The sequence below is a fragment of the Equus caballus genome, chromosome 2 (assembly GCF_041296265.1).
Source record: "Equus caballus isolate H_3958 breed thoroughbred chromosome 2, TB-T2T, whole genome shotgun sequence".
Taxonomy (NCBI): domain Eukaryota; kingdom Metazoa; phylum Chordata; class Mammalia; order Perissodactyla; family Equidae; genus Equus; species Equus caballus.
Genome location: NC_091685.1, coordinates 114057434 through 114081786, shown reverse-complemented (window position 1 = coordinate 114081786; position 24353 = coordinate 114057434). Strand labels below are relative to the sequence as shown.

General features: G+C 38.7%; 1 protein-coding gene and 1 long non-coding RNA gene across 31 annotated transcripts in view; one reads left to right on the top strand and one right to left on the bottom strand.

Moving 5' to 3' along the window:
* LOC102150521 (uncharacterized) overlaps nt 1-24353 on the top strand; it is a 167709-nt gene that overhangs the window by 37063 nt on the left and 106293 nt on the right. For 17 of the 28 annotated variants that reach the window (XR_011436236.1, XR_011436237.1, XR_011436234.1 and 14 more), the window contains one exon: nt 5105-5149. The exons of 3 other annotated variants lie outside the window; for them this stretch is intronic. This is a non-coding gene — a long non-coding RNA (uncharacterized lncRNA). Of the gene's footprint in view, nt 1-5053; nt 5150-22804; nt 22993-24353 lie in introns of all 28 variants that reach the window. 8 more of the 28 variants (XR_011436235.1, XR_011436250.1, XR_011436257.1 and 5 more) reach the window with 2 other exon arrangements.
* The window catches only part of PDE5A (phosphodiesterase 5A), a 130222-nt gene continuing 113774 nt past the window's right edge, over nt 7906-24353 (bottom strand). For all 3 annotated transcript variants that reach the window (XM_001502305.7, XM_005607870.4, XM_005607869.4), the window contains exons 17-21: nt 23778-23855; nt 21820-21883; nt 16279-16353; nt 14803-14886; nt 7906-12412 (exon numbers count right to left, since the gene is read on the bottom strand). In XM_001502305.7, coding sequence (XP_001502355.2) covers nt 12275-12412; nt 14803-14886; nt 16279-16353; nt 21820-21883; nt 23778-23855 — 439 coding nt within the window. In that variant the 3' untranslated portion in view covers nt 7906-12274. The remainder of the gene's footprint in view (nt 12413-14802; nt 14887-16278; nt 16354-21819; nt 21884-23777; nt 23856-24353) is intronic.

The following is a 24353-nucleotide window of genomic DNA, read 5'->3' as shown; positions in this document are numbered from 1 at the left end:
AAGGGTGTAACTGTAGCTGACAAATATGAAGGGACGTATTCATTAGTACATCACTATTCTGTAATAGTTAAATAAATAAGTCTCCAGTGGGGAAAGCTAGATATATGCCCCAAGAAGAAAGCAATCTTTCTACAAAAGGTTAGTTTGACCAACTTGAAAATGAGAAAACAAACTTCACAGAAGTTTTGACTCAGGCCATCACAAATGATTAACTGGCTGAAATATCATTGATATGACTTGGTTATGGTTATGACTATGTTGTGTATCAAGCTTCAGGGCAAATAAAAGAGCACTTAGAGGATTATGCTGAAAGAAGCAGATTGCAGCAAATGTATCGCTACCTTCGCAATAAAATGCTCACCTCAGCCCTTTTTTTCCCCTCATGTTGAGAGATAACAAAACAATTGGTGATGGATTTCCATTTAACTGGGATGTATGGGGGTAACATGGAGGAAGGAGGTTTGGATGGAGAAAGGAATAGGCTGCACCAGGATCATCCTGAGGAAGACCCCTGACTCAGCTGTTTTGGATCTCCAACGCTTTCTTCATGGGTAGAAGTGTATAATGATTCTGTCAGGGCAGTGTAATCAGGATGTGTGTTTGCAGGCCAAGGAGGATAGCACAGATGATGTCTACACTGTAACCCCCATTGATCTGTGGGCGGCAACTCACCCAGGAGGGCCTGAAGTGACCTTCTCTCAGAGACAGCTGGTTAGCGCGCTGGGCCCCATCTGCTGTGGCAGCACAGCAGTGAGAGCAGGGACTTTGAAGCGAGACCTATGTTCATATTCTAGTCATGCCACTTGCAAGCTTGTGACGGAGTAAGTAACCTAACCTTCTCTGCCTTGTTTTAAAATTACCTACTTAATGTGATGGTTGTAAGGATAAAATGAGGTAATGTATGGAAGGGGCCTGGCACCTAAGTTACTGCCCAATAAATGTCCCCTCCTTCCCTCCACTCTGCTAGAAGCCCTTTCAGTAATGCAGAGAATTGTCTTCTGGTAGTTATATAGAAAAGGCCTCCTTGGGCATGAAATCACCTGCCAGTTGTGCCCGGGACACAGGTTTCACAGCTCTTGGGGCCGACTAAGGTGCAGGGCTCAGGGCAGGAAGATGCTTCACTGTGCCTGTGGCAGGCTGGTCATCAGGGCCTCTTCCCTGGCTGGGGAAGAGCTCGCTTCTTGTAGAGTTGGAAGCCCCATCCTCATCTGGAGTTCACCCAGGTTTTGAAGAGGCTCCACTGCAGCAGCAAGGAAGGCCCAGGGCTGAGCGGGGGCCAGCCCTACCCTGGATTTTGGCTTCTGATGAAAGCCCCACTGGCCTCACCTCCTCTCCCAGAGCTCCTTTGAAATGCTTATTCTCTTTGATAGACCTGAATGGACTGCTTTTCCTCAGGGATGCTTTTTGCCAGTCTTCCCCAGGGCCCCTTTCAAAACTGGATTGACCCCTTGGCCCTGATAATGAACAGTGACTGTCGGACCTTTGGGGTGGAGGCTGGCGAGAGTCTTTGCCCTCTCAAATTGCTCCTGGATGTTAATCCAACCCATCAGGACATATTTAGATGATATATCAGAAAGAGCACTTTCGCCCTCTACTCCCAGATCTAGAAACAATTTGGTGAATCACCAGTAAGGGTATCTATTACAGATAAAATGTCAGCTCTCACTTTGCTCCTCTCCGGCTGACATGCCACATCCAATTTGTCTTTGTTCCAAATGTGAGAGGACGTAATCTCATCATTCTGGCCTTTTGCAGTTAAGTGTTTTTTCTCCAAGGATAAGATCTATGAGGGGGAGGAGGACTGATAATGAGCTAATCTTTCAAGGCCCTTCTTAAGCAATTGTAGATGATGTAGAAGGCCAGGAAGCTCTGGAAATCATCATGATTATCCTGCTCCGCCCCTGCTGAAACTGTTTGAAACCCCCCATGTTTTGACTTCTCTCCTCCCTACATAGATGGAAAATGTACTTTTGTTGAGATGAAAAATCCATATAGTTAGAGAGAGAACAAAGTTTTCAATGAGGTTGCTGTTCAGACTTCTAGGAGTTTAATGAAAGGCTTACTTTAATCATTGAATCTTTAAACGGTTTTGTGTAGCTGTGTCTCATTATCTCCGTCATCTTGGTACTGTAAAAAGTTAGATGAAAAGAGCAATGTCTTGGATCAGTGATTCTCAAACTTTAGTGTACATCGGAATAACCTGCAGGGCTAATAAAAAACTCATTGCTTGGGCTGACCCTCAGTAGATCAGGCATGGTGCCCAGAATTTGCATTTTCAACAGGTGATGGTGATGCTGTGGGTCGAGGAACCACACTTTGAAAATTACTGATTTATATAATAAAAGCCTGACCAATTGGAACCCTTAGAGAGTGAAACTATTGTGTAATGCAGAGTGTACCAGATTTGATGTGGGAAGGCTTGGGTTCAGGTGGCAACTCTGCAAAGTATAAGATGTGAAACAGCTGAGCCTCTGAGACTCAGTGTCGTCATCTGAAAATCAGGAATGAAAAGAATGCCTGTTTTGTAGAATTGCAGTAAAGATGAGGTAAGGTCATGTATGTGAAAGAGCTTGGTAAATGGCAAAGCATAATCTAAGTTTAATTCATTCTAGGTGTGCTTTCAATAGTCAAGTTTTGTCTTCTTTAGAATAAAAGCTTTTATTTTAACTTCTGGGATAGAAATCTTTCATCATTATCATCATCGTAATAACAACAATAATAGAAGTCTACCAGTCCACTGGGCATTTAACACATTTTGTTTATATCTTTTTTTTTTTTTTTTAAAGATTGGCACCTGAGCTAACAAGTGTTGGCTATCTTTTTTTCTGCTTTATCTCCCCAAATCCCCCTGGTACATAGTTGTATATCTTAGTTGTACATCCTTCTAGTTGTGGCATGTGGGACGCCACCTCAGTATGGCCTGATGAGCATTGCCATGTCTGTGCCCAGGATCCGAACCAGTGAAACCCTGGGCCACCGTAGCGGAGCACGAGAACTTAACCACTTGGCCAAGGGGCCAGCCTGTTTATGTCTTTCAAAAACCTCATAAAATCTGCTTTATCATATAAATTCTTTGCTTGCCTAAAAGGAGTATACTGGACAGAATTTAAGTTTTTCTTGAGGCTTCAGGGCAGGGCAGCCCCTTGGGTGTGTGAAGCTCGTCTATATATAAACAATTTGACTTAAAAATGTATTATTACCAGTAGAACATCCATAGCATGGAATGTTATTCAGAGCCAAACATAAGTGGGCTAGCAAGCCAGGAAAAAACTTGGAAGAATCTTAGATGCACATTGCTAAGTGGAAGAAGCCAATTGGAAAGGGCTACGTAATGTACGATTCCAACTATATGTCATTCTAGAAAAGGCAAAACTACAGAGACAGTAAAAAAAAAAAAAACTCAGTGGTTGCCAGGGGCTGAGGGCAGGAAGAGAGATGAATAGACAGAGCACAGAGGGTTTTTAGGGCAGTGACTCTACTCTGTATGATACTATAGTGATGGATACAAGCAGGGGGTATATGTGAAATCTCTATACTTTCAATTTTCCTGTGAAACTAAAAATGCTCTAAAAAAATAAATTCTTTAAATTAAAAAAAATTAAGTGGTTGCCCAGTGTTAGGGGCAGGGAAGGATGCAGAGGCAGGGCACAGAAGATTTTCAGGGCAATGAAACTACCCTGATACTATAATGATGGATACATATCATTATACATTTGTCCAAACCCATAAAATGTACACCAACAAGGGTGAACCCTAATGTGAACATTGGACTTTAGATGGCAATGATGTGTCAGTGTTGGTTCATGGACTGTAACAATTGTGCCACTCTGGTGTATGATGTGGATAGTGGGGGAGACTGCTTGTGGGGGGATGGGATATCTGGAAACTGTACTTTCTGTTCAATTTTGCTGTGAACCCAAAATTGCTCTAAAAAAATAAAGTCTGTTAAAAAAATCTCACACAAAAATAGGTATTACAAAATTCATGAGCTCATGTGAGAGATAGTAACTGTGGCAGACAGAATAATGGCCCCCAGAGATGCCCACATCCTGATCCCTGGAACCTGTGAACGTGTCCCCCATGTGGCTAAGGGGTCTTTGCAGATGTAATTGTCACTAAGTATTTTGAAATGGGAAGATCATTCTGGATTATCTGGGTGGGCCTAAGATAATAAGGGTCCTTATCAGAATGTTAGAGAAGGAAATGTGAGGAAGCAGAGGTAGGTCCTGTGTGTGTGTGTGTGTGTGTGTGTCAGTGTCAGAGTGTGCATGTATGTGAGAGAGAGCGAGCGTGCTTTGATGATGTTCTGTTGCTGGCTTTGAAGATGGAGGAAGAGACCACAAACTGAGCAGTGCAGGCAGCCTTTAGAAGCTCAGAAAGGCAAGGAAGTGGCCTCTAGAAGGAATGCAGCCTTGCTGACGCATTTTAGACTTTTGATCTCCTGAACTGTAAGATAATAAATTTGTGTTGTTTTAAGTCCATGCATCTGTGGTAATTTATTATAACAGCAATAGGAAACTAATACAATGATATTTCAATGAAAATTTAGAAAACTAAGTAGAGAAGAGATATTTACAGAGTTCGTTGTCCAAGTAGTGCGTGTGAAAATCAGTTCGCATTGGTAGTATCCAGGCACCACCTCTTCTTGTTCAAGTCCAAGAACCATCTGCTTATGTTTTTTATTGTCAGATGTGTTCTTCCTCCCTAATTTCATAATTCCCACTGAGAGTAAAAATAGCAACCCTGTTATCCTCACAATGCCACGGCTCTTTAAAACGTTTGTATGAAAGTAATATAGCTCTTCTAGCCTCTGCAGTTCCCTAATACTGTTTATTCATATTGGTTGTATTATTACTCATGAGCTGCCTCATCCATTGTGCTGCCTGCGAATACTGGCTTCCAGCGACTCAGAGTTTGTTAGTGTGCTTTGTCGATGATCATCACTAATCCAAGTCTTAGAACAGGCAGAAGAAAAATGTGAATAATTTCTAGTCATGTTAAATTTACTTTTCAGAATTTTAAATGTAAAACAGAACAACCTATCTTCCAACAGTGCTTTTCTTGAACTATTCACTGCATTTCTAAAATGGGATGTTTTTCACAGCTGACTTCACTCCTGTCTTCTAACAGCCGCCAGCAGAAAGGAGAGGTGAGTAACAATGTTCTTTATTTGCACATTCTGTTCCTCGAACAGCACATATTACGACAGACTCTGGAAGGCACAGATTTACCACATTGATCAGAGGCTGGAGAGGACATTGATTGAAAAAGGCCCATTGGGGTTGCAGAGGAACAGTCTAGAAAGCCTTCATTAAAGGAGATAGGCATAGTACTCCCAAGGAAACCATGTGACTCTGGCTGGTGTAGAGCTTTGGGGAATTGGTCGGGTAAATAAGGCGTTTGGGGAACATGTTTAGGTTGGAGAACATGCCATGGTCAAATGGGTTTAACACTCCCTGCTTCAGTCCCCACCCCTTCAGCAGGCTAGACCTTGGGACACACCTCTCTATACCTGGACACACTTACCTAGGATTTCCAACTTGCACTAGATCAGGGTCAAAAGGTAAGGAAAAGAAACAAATCCCCAGCATTTACTGCTTTTTATTAGATTAACATCACCCATTTAAGGACTGTGGACTGATGGCTGTCACCCTCCAGTCAGGCATCTGACTGGGTTGGGTTAGAGGTGGACAAGGGACCAAGAGTGTCATCTTAGGGGTGTTCCTTTGGAAACACAAGAGTGAGAAATCAATGATTCTTCCCAGCAGCCTCCATCAGAGAGCTCTATTGTCTGAATTTCTTGGGGATCTGATCCTGCAGTCTTGTGGCTTCTGACTTTTGTGCATTGTGAATTTTCTCGTGGGTTTTGCAATGGTGAATTATGAATATGTCTTTAGTGGCATGATTTCTGTGGAAATTTTATGGGCCTGTTTGAGATTGTCTTCTTCCAAAGACATTTTGCCTTTGCTTTTGCCAGGTGTCCAGGGATATTACTGGCCTGAGACTTCTTTTTGTGCTTACAATTTAACCTGGGTAGTCCTGGATCATATTCAGACCCCAAATCTGTGTGACTATGAGGGTAGACCCAATGTTATGATTTTTATTTTTTACCCAGAGCCCAGATTAAGACAGGCAATGCTTCCTTTATATTTTCCTGTGTCTGAGTGGACTTCCCCCACTTTCTATGTGTTCATTGAGGGCATAGCTCTTCAAAGGTCTCAGCCTTACTTGGAGAGCCATTCCCTAAATGCTTCACAGGGTCTTGAGACCATGTTTCCCTGTTTGGGAGGACATTAAAACGCCTTCATTACAGAGATTTGCAAATATTCCCAAGTCTGACAGTATCAGCTCATATGCTTACTGCTTGGGTTTTTAATTAGCTTTATTTTGGCCTCTGGGGATTTCTCTTACTTTCTTAAGAGCTCAAATATACATTTAAAGGACATCTGCTTTATTTTATACGTTTATAAGTATATTTAATATTTATACTGTATATATTTTTAATCCTTATCATTCATAAGTATAAAGTTTACACGTATTTAAATAAGTCGAGCGAAAGCTTTCAGGTTCTCTAGACTGCTGCTTCTAGGTCTTTGCACATTTCTTCTGCCTGGAATACTCTTCTCCCTTTTCACTTGGCTAAAGCAGATGCCACACCCTTGGGGAAGCGTCTCCGAAGCCTCAAGTTTGAGCCAGCCTCCACTCCCACCCTGAGTGCAGAGATAGGACTGTCTCTGCCCTTGTGTGTAGCCTCCGAGGGACCAGAAGCTCCGTAAGACCATTTTAGGGGTTACTCCTTAGTGGGAGTTTTACTGCTTTAAATGCAGCTGAAACTCTGGTGCTCTCTAGTGGTCAGAAAATCTAAAATACTGTTTTATAGGAGCTTTCATTTTATTTTTGTCTTTAGCTTTGTGAATTAGGCATAGCCTAGATATTGTGCCCTGCAGGAAGAGGGCTTGTTTAGTGGCAAAACTAAATAATGAATCAGAAATTCTGCATTTAATTACACCTCCATGCCTCTAGACCAGCAGCCTTGAAGCACGGTAGTATCTGGGATTCTGTGAGGGCAGGGCATTAGTTCTTACCAGATGAACTAAAGGAATGTTGACTGTAGGAAGGCAAACAAAACCAAACCTGCCAGTGACAGAAATCTTATCTCAAAGGCTTCTGGGTAGCCCATTTGATCCACTAAGTATGGATTTAGGACCTTTTACAATTAAAATTCAAGAAGAGAGCTAAGTGGAATAAACACCTGCTTTGAAACTAGACAGATCTGGGCTTGAATCCAGCTCATGCCATTTGGCAAGTATTTAACTCCTAACCCTTAGCTCCTCACACAACACGAGGCCGGTAATAATCACCCTCCATAGCATTGCTAGGATCTTGAAGTGAGGTGTATGGAAATTGTTACCCTCAGATTTCTAGGAAAGGATATTAATAAAAAGAAGACCATTACTGAGGGGAGTCTAGGCTAAGGAAAGGATTTTTTTTCTTTTTTTTGAGGACGATTAGCCCTGAGCTAACATCTGCCACCATCCTCCTCTTTTTGCTGAGGAAGACTGGCCCTGAGCTAACATCCGTGCCCATCTTCCTCTACCTATTATGTGGGACGCCTACCACAGCATGGTTTGCCAAGCAGTGCCATGTCCATACCCGGGATCCAAACCGGTGAACCCCAGGCCACCAAAGCAGAACGTGTGCACTTAACCACTGCACCACCAGGTCGGCCACCATAAGGAAAGGATTTTATTAAACCAGTTTTTTCAGCTAATAGAACCATAGGTTAGTTTGATTAAAGTCTCTCATACTATTGGACCCATTCTCCCTGCCTAAAGTTCAAAGTCCCCTAATAATCCCCTGTCCTTAACATTCAAAGTCCCCTAATAATCACACAAGACTCATACCTACTTATTCATTCTTTTTATTTTTACAAAGCATGGCAAAATGAGGAAACAAATGACAGGTTCTTAAGAATTTTCACAATGGAAAACCACCCTGACTATCTCTTGACTTTAGGGATCACAGGTGGCTAAGTATTCTTTTAAAGTGATTTTATCACAGAAGAGTCATCTGAAATGGTTCTCATGGTGGGGGAGAGGAAAGACAAGAAATCAACCTTCACAATTATTTAAAATGACTTAAAAGCTAAACATAATATACATAGTAACTCCTTTGTCCTAGTACAAAAATAGTGCCAGAAACTATATATTTGTTCAAATATATTGAAAAGGTATAAGAATACAAATAGATATTAACAGTGGCTAGTGATGATTCATAAGGGTTTTTTTTCTTAAACTGTAATAGAAATTTATATTTTCAACTATTTACATTGCTGTCAACAACATTCATTAAGACACGTTTACACAGGCTTTTGAGAAATATATGGAAGGTCAAAGTGAGCTTTTAATGCTTTCTTCCTCGCTCCCTGTGGTGGAGCAGAAGGGGTCCAAAACTGTGCACAATTTAGCAGTCTAAGAGAACTCTGAGTACTCTCTACCTGGCCAGCATATGGAAAAATAACCTAGACAGTGGAATATATGACTCCTTACATAGGATATTCTTTAAGCTATCAACAGGCCAAGTGATTCATACTTGCAAGAAGACAGGATGTTCACTAACAGATTCTTAATAAGTTCCAGGTAAAGGTCCCCAGAAAACTGTATAAAATATATGTTACAGATGAAAACGGAAGTGATAGAATGTTATTTTCACCTTCAGTCAGCAGGATCAGAAGCTGGTTAAGTCTCTTATCCAGCCTTTCCTGCAGAGACTGTTCCGTCTCCGTGGCTGAGCACAGTGCCTGACATGTGGCAGGGACTCAATAAAAGGTGGATCAATGCATGTCTGATGCTGAGCAATTAAATTATACCACCTTATTTTAACTATAGTTGTTCACAGGAGAGGACAACAGTTACTCTTTTTCCCTTCTCACCTTAAATCGATCTTGTAAAAACAAAACAAAACAGCACTGCTTGTGATGGCCTGTAAAATTTTAGGAGTACAATCTGGTGAAAAACACAGGAAAAGTGAAATCAGATTGGAGTAGGTCTAACATCTGTGCTCTAATGCTGAAATAAAGGCACTTCACTGCTGGGCATTTTACCTGTCTGTCTAGAATGTTACCTGTGACAAGTTTCCTCCCAGAATCCAATATCTTCAATATATTGGCATACACTTTCTTATCTCCAATACTCCTATCAAAGGACACTATTCTTCATAATTATGAGATCAGTGGTGACATCATCATCATCCAGGGTTTGTACCTTGAGGTGAGATGCTCAAAGAGCTCTACATCTCACAGTCAGCAGCGATCTGCCTGAGAAGGTGAATAAATGTACTGTGTTTGCGTTTTCAGTCTTGGAAACTCAACATAAGAAATGACATGTGGGATTAGATCACTGTGCTCTGTAGCCCAGTATCCCATTTCTGACAGTGGTCTCCAGGGCCCATTAGAGCTGACATAATAGCTGCCTTCCGTGACATCCTCCTTGAAGACAAAGACTTAGCCCAAACAGAACTCCTTTAATGGCTCAACTTATTAGGCACACAGAGGTTAAGGGACTTACACAAGTTCACACAGGACAGCGATTGGCAAAGACCAGTCCTCTGAAAAATATAAGGCCAGGCAATTTTTCAGACATCTCCTAACAACTTAGTAAAATAGTGGGGACTTTTGGGGCTGAAAATTGAAATGGTACCATGTTACTCAACTATAACTAAAACAAACTACTTTAGGACAAGAACAACTTCTTACTAGTTATGGGTAATATAAATATAGGGTAGGGTGGAGGAAGACTATATATTTTTTCCAACTTGTGAAGATACTAGAAAGGAAATATTCACATAAGAACAAAAAATTTGGTTTGTGCCCATGTACCAGATATTAATTCATGTATGGAATGATTTTTCCTAAAAATTAAAAATTATTTGAACCAACAAACCAGTCCTAAAAGAGTACTCTTCTTCTGTATGAACTAAAATATCCAACAATAAAATAAAATAGGCATGGCATTGCCCTTCTTTTAATTTCTAAACCAGTAAAGTAAAATAAACCATTATCTAAAGGCAAACCAATTTCTAATCTAAATATCTCTTCTTGCTTGATACAATGACACACATACAAATCCTCCATACATGGTCTCTATGTTTTTAAAAATCTCAGTGACATATGTTAGAGGGGTCTAAACAGACTACTAAAGTATATGACTACAGATTTCAGCATCACTGCTAAATCATGATGTGTATGAAAAAAAGGTTATTAAAGACTGAAATTCTTTAAACAATTTTTATAAACTAAGGAATTATGTGTGCATGCATAGGTGTATACCAGTATGTAGCTACATGATTTTAGTGACAGTCTGTGTAATTTACACACCAGTGTCACCAAGAGGCAACCTTACAGATCTCATCTGTATGATGTAAAATAAAAATAGAATAATATCCTGAAAAATACAAGTATTACAATAATAATACATACAGCATTAAATAGGTGATAACTTTCTAGACTATCCTTTACCACTACAAAGTAATGGCAATACAATACAATTTGTTTGCGCTTTATTTTTTACTTGAATGGCAAGAAGAAAGCCACATTATGTCACTATACATATACGCACTCAGAATTTTAAAAACTTAATAAACATATTGAATTTTAGGCAATTTAGAGAAAATATGAATGGAAAACATGTTTTAGTGACAGGTCTTTGAGAATGCTGCATTACCATATCCTCAAGAGATTTCTGTCTAAATTAGAGATAGAAACTCAGAACTTTTTTTAGTAGAGGAAGGGAATTAACAAATCAAGCAAATACCTCCCTACTCTCTCCAAGTCCAAATGTTTCCATATATTTGGAGCAGGTTTTCCTTTCCTTAACCAGTTGCTCGACTCATTTCCTACTTCTCCAATATTGAATGCATGTCAATTTAGGGGCACACATGTACAATGGGAATCCACTTAAATGGGCTCAAATTCTAAGGAAACGTTAACATTTTCTAAATGTGCTAAAAGCTATGAGAAGTAAATACCACCAACTGTGAGGTCAGGGCCAGTGTTTAGGATACACACCCAAACTTCTGTGATTCTGGGTTGACTAGTCCTGCCTCTAAACCAAAATACGGCAGTTTCTCAATCACAAACTCAATACTGCTAAGTTTTATTCACAGGCCTAAGGTTTCTTACCTTACTGCTCCCTCAATTTAATTTTTGACTCCAATATCAAGGATAGCCCTTTGCTGTCCATATAATTAAAACTTTTCTCTATATTTTGTTTGACAAAGAGAAAAATGATGATCTATTTTGTACCCTCTTATCTGTAGTTGTATCTCACTCAGGTCAGTGCTCCAATTATCACTTTTTTCTCGATTTCCCGTTGAGATTTAAGCTGTTGACTTATAAGGAGATAAAAGATGAGGAGGCTATTGAAAAAAGGAAGTTCAGTATTCAAAACACTCACTGACTCTCAAAAGGGTCTTCCAACAGAACGCTTTTCTTCACTGACAGACATCCATGGCCGTTCCCTTCTTGGAACACACTCATCCCTCCATAGTCAGTGACTGGATCTTCTCAAAAGGTTTCCCGTGCTTTCCATCAGCTGAGTTAGACTGAAGACACTTGATGGGTAGCCTCCGGATAGATGTACTGCACCTAAATGAGAAAGTTCTCTCCTGCCTGTTCTCTAACAAACACAGCAAATCAATTAAATAATACTTTTTCTCTATAATGCTGCCTCATAGTACTTTCCATTTGTTTCGGTTTTAACTTTTTTTCTTACGGTAATACTTTGTTGACAAATATACTCCAAACCCCTTAAAATCCACTCGGCCAGCATTTTTCTCTATCCTATAAAGGTTTTAAATGTCACAGAATATATTCAATTTGCTCCTAGCTTATTTTTGAGAAAGATTCCGAACATTCTTTAAAGATTGGTAATTCAGAAAACACAAAGCCAATTATTTAAAAGCTCCAAGCAGAAAAAAACAACCTCAGTGCAAGAATGCCACTTGCACTTTGCAGTACACAAAATATCACAAACAGTGCTCTTATCCATGTGCTAAGAGTGGGTGTTGTTGAAAATCTCAGTTCAGTGGCATAAAACAGATATACAGAAGAAATGTAATAGTACCCTAAAAACATTTCATGCTATGCTTTCAAAACTTGTGCAAAAATAAAAATACAGCAGTGGCAAAGTATACACCAAATCTGTACAGTGTATAGCAAAACTGGCATACTGCAGAATCACCATCCGTAAACTTCAACTCTGCACGAATAGGCCGCTCAGTTCCGCTTGGCCTGGCTGCTTTCCCCATTAATCAGCATCTTCTCCTGTTGTTCTGCAAGAGCCTGCCATTTTTGCCTGTTCTTTCTGCAACCATCTAGCAAAGGGAAACAGTCCTTTGATACATGGGTCAGGGCCTAAAGAAAGAAAAAGAAAGCAAACAACTATATGGAAGCCAGGAAATAAGCCCTCTCCCCAGTCCTGTACCAAAGGGCCACATGCCACACTAATTTCACGAGCAGGCCCACTGTTGGGGTTTTCACAAGCTGCGTGAACACACACAAGGATCATTTATGAATGATTCCTCTTAAGCTATACAGACAAGGAGTACATGCTGAGAGACAGAGCAAACGCGCACATTCCAAAATAACATAACTGAGCTACGGCGACAGATCTGTGTGGAATCGGCTTTGCAGGGAAACAGTACTTTTGCTTTTATGTAGTACAGATGGCTATCCATAAGCATGACTGTATTGGGAGCTGCTTACTTTGTATGTTCTTCTACAAAATGGTTTTATACAATGTACTTAAAAAGATTTCACCCAAGATTATAATAAAGATTAATTTATAATTCTGTGTGGCATTATTATTTACCAACTATAGTGCCATAAATATTTAGCCACAAGAATGTTCACTGCAGATTTCTTTGTAATAAGGAAACATTGAAAATGACTTAAATACCCAATGACAAGGCTAAGGTATATTGTGTTACTATTTTGCAGCCATTAAAATTGTCATAGAAACATATGTGAAACAGAAAGATGTACATTATATTATGTTTTGCAAGCAATTTTTGTTAAATGAAAACATGAAAATGTCCTAAAGCATATACTATTGACAGAATTATCTTAGAGTAGTGGAATTCTAAGTGATTTTATCTTTCTTTCTTTTTTTCCCCCCCTAAATTTATTTATTTATTTATTTATTTATTTATTTGAGGAAGATTAGCCCTGAGCTAACTACTGCCAATCCTCCTCTTTTTTCTGAAGAAGGCTGCCCCTGAGCTCACATCCATGCCCATCTTCCTCTACTTTATACATGGGACGCCTACCACAGCATGGCTTGCCAAGCGATGCTATGTCCGCACCCGGGTTCCAGACCGGCAAACCCTGGGCCGCCGAGAAGTGGAACGTGCGCACTTAACCGCTGCGCCACCGGGCTGGCCCCTGAGTTTATCTTTCTTGTTACTTCTCTATATTCTTTTATTTGTCTATAATATATTACTTCTATAATAATAGTAAAAAGATGTATCTATCACATAGAATTCAACAGCAAATTCAAATAAAATGAATCCTTGCACAGACATGAACTGTGGGAGGATAAAACCTATAATGGGTGATCTGATTGTAATTTTGACTATATTTACAGGCATGGGGAAAAATCAGGAGACTTTAGTATCTTCAACTAAGGAACTCTTAATCCAATCAGTAAGATAAGATCTGCTATGGAAAGAATGAGATATTTAAGGGTGTTTGAAACCCTATTCTAACTGCCCTTCTGCAAAGGAGTAAACAAGCAGAATGCCAAAAAAGGTGGGGAGACAGTGGTACAGAGGCCGGACACCCGATGTTCTTTTGCTTTTGCTGCCTCTCCTGCCCACTCCTCCTCTTCCTCTCCTCGTCAGCCATGGCTTCTTTATTAAATTCTTTCGATGGTAGAAAACGGGACTTGGGTGAGAACTGGACTCTCGATAGAGTTCTCCCACTAACTACCTGCTTGGGGCAAGTTTTCCATCTCCCTGGAAGATGAACTTTATAGATTCAATTACCGAATCTATGAAATGTCTGGATTAGAAGATTTCTAGGCTTTCCTGTGGTCTTGACATTCTGTGATAATTCCATGATAAATGTTCTTTTCCAAAATAATTAAAACTTAAGACATTTTCCTGTTTAAACTTTTAAAGACAAGGACATTATCTATTTTTTGTACTTGGGGCATAAACATCTAAGCTAGGAAACTGGATGTTTTAGGGATAATATCTTTACCTAAAACAAACAAAAAAACCCCACGCCAATGGGTGTATTGAAATAGGAACCTACAATATTTTTCTAGCCACCTTCTTTTAATCCTCATAAAAATTTTCTTAACAATGTTAAAGCCACACTATGACAATGAGAAAAAGTTGGTAATTATTTTTCCTTATCTAGGCCCAAACTTAGACTTAAAAAGAATATGCTAACAGAGAGAAAGCACCATATACCTCCTTGAGGGTAGTCCTGGCACATAATTTTTCTTAGTATTCCCTATATCAGTTTGTTGGAGCCTAGCACACAGTTGGCACTCAAAAGATAGCTATGCATTGATGAATTAAAGTTTTTGAGAAATAGTAAAAATAAAACGTGTGCCTTGTTCAATGTGAACAGCATGTTTATCAACAAAATAAACAATCCTGATGATAATTTTACTTCTTGTTTCTTGACTAAGAAGAAAAAAATATACACCTAATGTTAATTGCTTCACTTTACTGTAGGTTTTAATTCATAACACACTCTAAGTTTAGCAAGTCTAGTAGTTTTCATATAAATACCTCATACAGTTGTAAGCAGATGGCATCTATGAACCCAACTTGCATATTTGGGATTTTGTTTTTCTTCTCCCTGTTCATTAGATCCTGGAAACACAGAAATAGACACACACACGGATCTGCATTTACTTAAAGAACATAATGCAAGTTGACTCTAAAAAGATGAATCACTGGGTTAGCTGAGGAAGGCGATACCCGCCTCCTGAGCTCTATGAGACTCCTGTACTCCCCACTGGCCCAATAATCAGGAAGACCCTGATCCTCTCTGTCTTGTTCATTCTATGACTTTCCCCACACTACCCCCAGAACTGATCCTGACCTAGACTTGATCACTGACCTAGAGTCAACCACTGACTTAGAGTTGACCACTGACCCAGACAGAGTTCATCATTGACGTAGAATCAACCACTGACGTGTATCTGGAGAGCACACAGGCTTTGGAATTGTCTACTGATGTGAAATCAAACACCCTCAGTTTTGTGAAAGAAGCCACTGAGACCACAGCTGATTATAATTCAGTTCACACAGAGCTTTTGGAGTGCAGATTACACAGACGTCACTGCTGATTATTCCAAAGAGTTCATGCCTGGAGCGCCACTCAACCCAGCACCTCCATGGGAAGAAACGAGTCTGTCTCAGTGCTTGTTTCAAATGAAGCAAATTCTCCATTAGCTGTGACCAGCACTCTGCTACCCACCAGTTTCTAAGAAGATTCTGAGCTTCTGAAAAAACCTACCATTACATTATAGAAGACAATAACCATAAAAGACTAATGAGAGAGAGGATGAAACCAGCTGAGGGAACAGAGCAGCGTGGGGGGAACTGCACACAGACAGGAGGGGCATCGCTTAACCACGTCCCATTTAGTATGGGCTACATCAATGTTCATTTGAATTGAAAAAATAAATGACTCTATGCTTCATTTTCAGGAAAACTTCATTTCAAAGGACAGAAATGGTTTGAGAAGAATCTTTTTCTTGTATTTGAGATCCATACTCTATGTAAAAGGCAGTATCTATCAAAAGTCTTTAAAATCTGTGTTCCCTTCAACACAGCAAGTCTGGGAATTTATCCTAACAAGATAATGAAAAATGGCACACAAACATTTTGTAACATAGATGTTTATAGTGAACACTGCAGACATTACCCCAAAGGAGGTGGGTAAATATGGTTACATCTATTTCATGTCATCATTATAAATAACATATAGAAGAGCATCTGTCAGAATGAAAAGTAGCTTATGATATTCAAGTGGAAAAAGCAAATTACAAAAACAGAGGTACAATATGATGACCCAAAGAGTTTTTTGTCCTCTTATTTTTTTTCTGTAATAAACATATATAATTCCTCTAATAAAAAAGTTTTAAAAATAAAATGAGGAGAAATTGCATTCCCCAGGAAAGATCTCATAGAAGCATGAAAGGAAGTCTACAACAAAAAATGTATTTGAATAATTCCTACCAACAGTCTCGTACTTACAGCGGGCTCTATGTTGAGCTCTTTTCTCTCCCTGTCCCCTTGGTCAAAAAATTCAGTCGCTACAAGTTCTGCTATCTGAAATAAAGAACAGACTAAATTTTGGCAATTAAAAGTATATCACTGTAAAACAGATTCTGAATGAAGATTATCAAATCTGTAGCTTTCAACCACATCAGTAAAATTAAAATAAAGCAGTAATGACTAATAGAAATTATATTTCATTACAAAGCCTAGAGTTTGTAATCTTCTGTAACTAAGCAGAGAAAAGCAACATGTTATTTCAGCTCCAGCAATTAGTGGGGAAAAAAGTACTGTGTGCCCATCTGTATGCATAATCAATGAGATATTTATTGAGCACCTGTTATACCAGGTGCTGTGAAAAACACAGTATCAAATAGGTCCATATACTGTGATTGATTGGTATGCCTTTTAAATTTCTTTTAATCTACCAGGTCCTCCCCTCTCTTTTAAAATTTTCTTTATAATTTTGGTTTTTGTTGTTGAATAAACTGGGTTATTTATCCTATAGTTTCCCACTGTCTGAATGTTGCTGATTGCATTCCTGTGATGAAATTTAACGTTTCTCTGTACCTGCTTTTCCATACACTAAAGGCTTGATTAGATGGAGATTCTCAATTTTTTTTCTGGCCATGACTACTTCATAGGCAGTGCTGTGTGTGTACTCCTATCAAGGCCTATGGAGTGTCTGGTTGCCTCTCTTTTTGTGATATTAGCAACCCTTAGTGATCTTTGCCTAGATCCATTAATTTAGGGGCTACAGAAAGGGATATTCAAAGCAACCACTGCTTTTTCCTTGATGAGCTGAAATACAATAAAGAGGAAATTCCCCACATCAATTACTTAGTTACCCTAAAGTACAATTCTTAAAAGGAGAAATGCTTGATTTTGTCCACTTTACTTACCATTTTAAAAATAACTTGATTCTCAAGCATACACCAAAGATGACCATGGAAGGTTTTATTATTTTTATTATTTTAAACTCTTGGACTTAAACATATTTATTGTATTTTAATCTTTATTGATGCTCAAATTGTTCCATTTTGGCCAGTGGAAGCTTATTAAGTTGGCTTCTTTGTTCTTTTGACATAACCTTATCAGTCTTCAACAGCTTCCTTGCTTTCTGCTAAACAGTATGTTCTAGGCTCATCTTGTACATTCCCTGCTTTAGAACCGCAATCAGCCATTTCTTCCTGGAGCCCTTGTTCCTGTAAGTTGAGGTATTTGGAAACCTCAACTGGGCAAAAGGTTTGTTCATTTCTATTAGGTTGAACCATTATTTTTAAGTCCTTGTAGGGTTTGGAGCTAAGACACAATCTAAGTCCATACAATATTTCCAGTTTGAATTCAGGACTACAGGACTTCTGCATACTCTTCTCCATCTTAGATCTTTATCTTTCCCCTCACACTGAAACATGAAAACACGTTTCACACTGAAATGTATTCACAACAACAGCAATATAATTTCTTATATGCTTTTATCCCACATCATCCAGAAGAGTGATTGAATATCTATACAAAATCAACACTAAAAATATGATTACAGAAAACAGTTTTCAGGGCTTTTTTGATAATTCTTTTTGTTTTTAGGGTACATCCTACTAGAGATACATAGTCAAATTACTGTTTTAATGTTACTTGGAATGAAATAGTCCCTGTCAGTGTGGTTTTACAAACAAAATCAGGTTTGTTTCATTTTAATTTTCAAAGTCTAGTGATTTTTTTTAAATTCAATTTTATTTTATAGTAATAAAAACTATTTACATGGTTCCAATGTGAAATCTACAAAACAAGAACACCCAAGCAACTCTGGCTTCTATCCCTATTCCCTCAATCCTATTCTCTTCTCCCCTATAGGAAATCATTAACTTTTTGTAGCTAATCCTTCTGGATTTTTAAAATGTAAGCAACTATGTACATATATACCCCCTTCTTAGATAAATGGTAGCATACCATACACATTTTTCTCTACCTTTTTTTTCACTTAAAAACATATCCTTGTAATCACTCCACAGTAGTATACAGATACTCCTCATTTCTTTTTACTTATTTATTTATTTTTAAGATTGGCATCTGAGCTAACATCTGTCACCAATCTTTTTTTTTCTTCTTCTCCTCAAAGGCCCCCAGTTCATAGTTGTATATTCTAGTTGTAGGTCCTTCTGGTTCTGCTGCGTGGGACGCTGCCTCAGCATGGCTTGATGAGCGGTGCTAGGTCGGCACCCAGGATCCGAACCAGTGAAACCCTGGGCCACCAAGGCAGAGCACGCAAACTTAGCCACTCAGCCAGAGGGCCAGCCTCCTCATTTCTTTTTATAGTTGCATAGAAGTCATTGTGTAAATATACTACAAGTTATTCAATCAGTCCCCTATTAATGAATATTTGGGTTATTTATTTATTTATTTTTTTAAAGATTTTATTTTTCCCTTTTTCTCCCCAAAGCCCCCGGTACATAGTTGTATATTCTTCGTTGTGGGTCCTTCTAGTTGTGGCATATGGGATGCTGCCTCAGCGTGGTTTGATGAGCAGTGCCATGTCTGCGCCCAGGATTCAAACCAACGAAACACTGGGCCACCTGCAGCGGAGCGTGAGAACTTAACCACTCGGCCACGGGACTGGCCCTATTTGGGTTATTTCTAATCTTCTTGATTACAAAAGCACTAAAATGAATAGCTGTGTGTAAATATTTTTTTATATTCTTGCCAGTGTATCTTTGGGATAAGACTTCTAGAAGTAATGGTAAATGAATATGTGTATTTATATACTTCCAAAGGGCTGTAGTATTTGGCATTCCTTGATTTCCCGCAGCTTCCCCAACAGAGTATGTGGTAAAACCTTTGGATTTTTGCCAGTTGAACAATTGAGAAATGGTATCTCAGTGTTGTTGTTTTTTTAAAAAGAAGTAGAATTTACATACTGTGAATGCACAGATCATAAGTACAGAGTTCAGTGTATTGACAAATGCATATAACCAAGTAACACACACCCCATCCAAGACATGGAATATTTCTATCACCCCAAAAGTGCCCTCATGCCCCTTCCCAGTCAATCCCTGCCGCTTCTTTCCTCCTTCCCCTCACAACCACTATTCTAATTTCTTTCACCATCGGTTAGTTTTGCCTATTCTAGAACTTCACATAAATGAAAGCACAATATGTATTCTTGTGTGTCCAGCTTCTTTTGCTCAGTATAGTGTGTGTGAGACTCAGCTACATTGTTGCGTGTGTCAGTGGTTGGTTTTTATTTATTGTTGAGCAGTACTCCATCGTATGAAGGAATATACTGCCATATGTTTAATCCATTCTCCTGTTGATAGATGTTTGAGTTGTTTGCTGTTATGAAATTCTGTACAAGTTTTATTGTGTCAGTGTAGTTTTAATTTGCATTTTTTTCTTATGACTAAGGTTCTGAGAACCTTTTCAAGTGAAGAAGAGCCATTCACATTTCTTTCTCTATCAACTTTTTTTTTTCAAAGATTTTACTTTTCCGGGGCTGGCCCAGTGGCGCAGCAGTTAAGTGCACACCTTCCACTTTGGCAGCCCGGGGTTCATGGTTCGGATCCTGGGTGCGGACATGGCACCACTTGGCAAGCCATGCTGTGGCAGGTGTCCCACATATAAAGTGGAGGAAGCTGGGCACGGATGTTAGCTCAGGGCCAGTCTTCCTCAGCAAAAAGAGGAGGACTGGCGGCAGATGTTAGCTCAGGGCTAATCTTCCTCAAAAAAATAAAAAAAAAAATTTTTAAAAATAAAAAAGATTTTATTTTTCCTTTTTCTCCCAAAGCCCCCCGGTACATAGTTGTGTGTTTTTGTTTTTTAGTTTTGGGTCCTTCTATTTGTGGCCTGTGGGATGCCACCTCAGCATGGCTTCATGAGCAGTGCCATTTCTGTGCCCCAGATTCAAACTGGTGAAACCCTGGGCTGCTGAAGCAGAGCGTGCGAACTTAACCACTCAGCCACGGCAGCGGCCTTCTATCAACTTTTTGTTCAGATCTTTGACCTATTTTACTTTAGGGTGGTTGGCCTATTTCTTCTCTATTTTTTAGAAGTTCTTTATAAGAGATATTAACTATCTGTTAGATATAAGTTGCAAATATTTTTACCAGTTTTTCATTGTCTTGCACTTCACTTATAGTGTCTTTTTGCCTTGCAAAAGTTTTATTTTTTTCATCTTTATGTAATCACATTTATCAATGTTTTTCTTTATTGTTTCTGCTTGTCAAGCCATAGTTAGGAAACTTTTCGCACTCATAGGTTACACAAGAATCCACAAACATTTTTATTTAGTACCTGCATGGTTTAATTCTCTGCAATGAATTCTATGCTCCATTTGGAATTTAAGTATGCAGAGTAGATCCAATTTTGCCTTTTGCCATCTGGCTATGCAAGATGGGAAAATCATCCTAACATTATTTAGTAAAAAGTCTGTCTTTTCCCCAGTTATCTGAAATGCTATCTTTATTACATATTAAATGTTCTATGCAATTCTAGATTTTCTATTGTGTTCCATTGGTCTGTCACCAAACTGTTTTAATTACAGAGGCTTTATAGTACTGCTTTTTATGTCCGGAGCCCAGCCTCATTGCTCTACCTTTTCAGAGTTTGATTCAGAAGAAAGGATAAATGAAAGACGAGTTCCTCCCTCTTCCATTCTCTTCTCTATTTTGAAATGGGCATATAGTCCTATTTATTATGGAGCAGGAAGGTCTGTAAAGACCACCTTTCCTGAGTGCCCATGGAATGTCAGCTTTGGCACATGGAAAGTGCATTTCTGATCTTGTTGTCCCAGCATGTGTGTTTCATGAGATGAGCCTGTGGTTGCTGGGCTCCTTGACTATGCAGCTCAGAGCCTTGACCAACAGGAGACTGTCCATAATCTTAGATAGTGCATCTAGGATTAAAAATGCAGTCTTGAAAAAAACAACAACAATATACACATCACTGCATGTATACTCATCCCTTTTCTGAGCCGAGGGCCTTTATTGCCACTGCAAAATGTTATGGCAGTTACTTATTTAGAGAGAAGGATATATTTCTAGTCTCCTAGCCACAGGCCCTGAACAGATCCTTCCTGACATCTTATATCAACATTTCCAATATTTACAAGCTCCAGAAATGTTTAAGTTCTACTTGTTAATGCGTATTTAGAGCTGAGGTATAGCTTAGTAGACTAACCATAAGAAAAATAAGTTTGCTTCTTCTAATTTTCAAAGTTATTAAAGGAATGTGCTAAAAAAACACCCCTAAGTGAGCCAGAAGTAGTACTGCAATTAAAACTTATCAACACAGCTAGGTTTTTGCCATGTTAATATAGATGCTCTCTTAATATACCTTAGAAATCTTAGTAAGTGCTAATGAGTCTTCTAAAAAAGAAAACCTGTTTATATCCAATTATCTGCTTTTAACACTACTTAAAAATTAGATTACAAGTTCCAAAAATACTTCCAAAGCTCCTTTTAAGAGTAAAGACTTTCCTTATTTTGAGTTTTTAATTGTTATTTTTATTATCACTAAGCAACATACCCGTTGTTGAATAGGCCAGGGTTTTGTAATTGCAGAAAGATCACAAGCTGTCATCAGCATCGCTCTGTTAAGGGAAAAAGAAGCCCAATACTCCTATTTACTTTCGTGCAAATATATACTCTCAGTAAATAGTTACTAATACAAAAGTTAAATTAAAACTCTCTAAACTATAGGGATGGTATAAAGATTAAAGAAACAGAATTTATACAGAAGCATGACTGATACAGTGATATCAGAGTGTCATGGTTTTGGTTACCCAGTGAACTACTGGAATTTGACTTCAAATTGCCTCATTTAGCTCCAGATTGGCACAAGGAGAAAAATTATTAACCTTTTGGCAAAAACTTGCCTGCTATTATTTTTTCACTTTGGTTTTCCATTCTCAATGATAGTATGATGAAAACACACTATTACTAATAATTAACCATTGAAGGATAACATCAGATATCCTACTGATAAAAGTCCTAAGAAAGAAAGAATTGTGGTGGGTCATCCTAAGTGACTCAACAAATGCAGTAAATTCCATGTGAAAAGCCTTTAAATTACTCAACAGTATCTGCTGGAGGAAAAGAGGGAAACGAGAGGACGGTGCACTTTAGTCCTTCCCTTGTTAGAGAAGTGAAAACCATGCTGGACTCTGGGGTCTGTGACAAAGCACTCTAGAACCCAATATGTAACTATCCTATGAAAATGATTCTATCTTTAGCACAGTTTTCCCATGTTGGATCCAAATATCTACCATTTAATACTTTAGTTTGAAGAAAGGGGCAAAAAAGGCATCAGTGTAATACAGAAACACTCAAGGTAAAGGACTGTATCACTTGTCCCTCTGGGGAAACCCAACCCGGAAGTACATTCTCCCTAACCAGATAAGGCCACAAAGCAAACAGTTTCCTTCTGCTGTTCTCTCTCTTACACCGACTCTCTCACAAGAAATGAGTGCACCAGAGATTTCTAATCACTCTTCAAACCTATTTCATGAAAGATTTCAATAACACTTGCCGATTCAAATGGCCTCCCCAAAAGAAGACTGTCTACCTATATGAATGACCTACAACCCGAAAAATGACGAGTGCGAGGGGCGACGCTGGGCGCTAGACCTAGAGTACTTCTCCACGAGCTCGGAGGTCAGAAGAGTGCAGAAGCGAAAACCATGACAGACTCGGAACTGAGGTTGGATTTGTTTTTTGTTATTGAGAAAACTGCTCCCTAACCACAGTAGCACGTCTACACTTTTCTAAGGCACTGTTCTGAAGAACATGTTGAGACTATTAAGTGAAGCACAACTATGTAGGACAGACAGCTGGGCATTTGTATATTGCTTCCTTATAATTTGCATGTTTGTTTGCAGGCTAAGTAATATCAATCTATTTAAAGAAATGTTGATTTCAAAATTGTAATAGCACTGTCCTTAGTATTGCTGTGTCTTTCTTTTCTTTATTATTGACCTTTTGTTCTTTTTTTTGGTCCAGTTACTGCCATGGAAGGTAGTCACAGTAATAGCCAAGGGATGGTATCTGCAGCTAGGAGGGAGGGAAGGGGTGCAGATGAGGAAAACAGAAATCTTGAAGTTATGGCAGTGCTCCTCTGCCATCACTCTCAAGAGAAGTCAACACTTCACAGCCACCTTCCTGCTCCCACAACCTTTAGGATGCTATTTTCAGCTCTTCCATTACAAAGAATTGGGAATATGAACAAGGGAACCCTACAGCCTTGTACTGATACTCTACCACATTTTAAAGGTCCTTCTAGGGTGAAGGAGTGATTTATTCACTTAAATCTGCAAATGCCTTTCTTTTCAAGTAAATATTCATACTCAGCGCTTTGTACAACACTCTGGAGAATTCTGACAGCCTCTGAGATCATCACACTGTAACAAATAATTGCAAGAAAATCTGATAGTGATAAAACTTATTGGGTAGCACACCTTCAGCTTTAAGAATAGTAAACCTACTTACAAAAACAACTCCTTTTGATGAGGATCTTCCAAATTGAATTGATTTTTTCTTATAAGTTCAAAAAATTCTCCTCGCCTCCTTGAAAGTAAAGAAAAATATTTAGCAGTTATGATGAGTCCCCAGGCTCTTAGCCCTTTGGTCTACAAAGATTCATGGAGTAAATTTTGGGGGGAAAAAATCTCTAATGGTTTTTTCCCATTTTAGAATCCAACATAAAAATCATCATTTAAAAATCTTTAATGCCTCACTTTCCTCCCTTCTACCATTTTCTTTGGTGAAACATTAAACCTCACCTAGTTTTTAACTACAGAGCACAAATAATGGTCATTTCATTTCTTGCACATGATTTTAAGAAAATGAAACAGAATGAGTTAAAAATTTGATGCCAAGAATGATTTAAGAAATTTTAAGTGTATGGCATAATAAGATCTATATGGTTTCAGTTTAATTTCATATATCTTATTCATATATATTATAGTCTAGGAGATAAAATGTTTGTAATAATTACTCTATGTCAGTATAAAGTTCTGAAGTGCTTCTGAAGCAAAGAAAGACCAAGTAAAGAGTAAACTAATT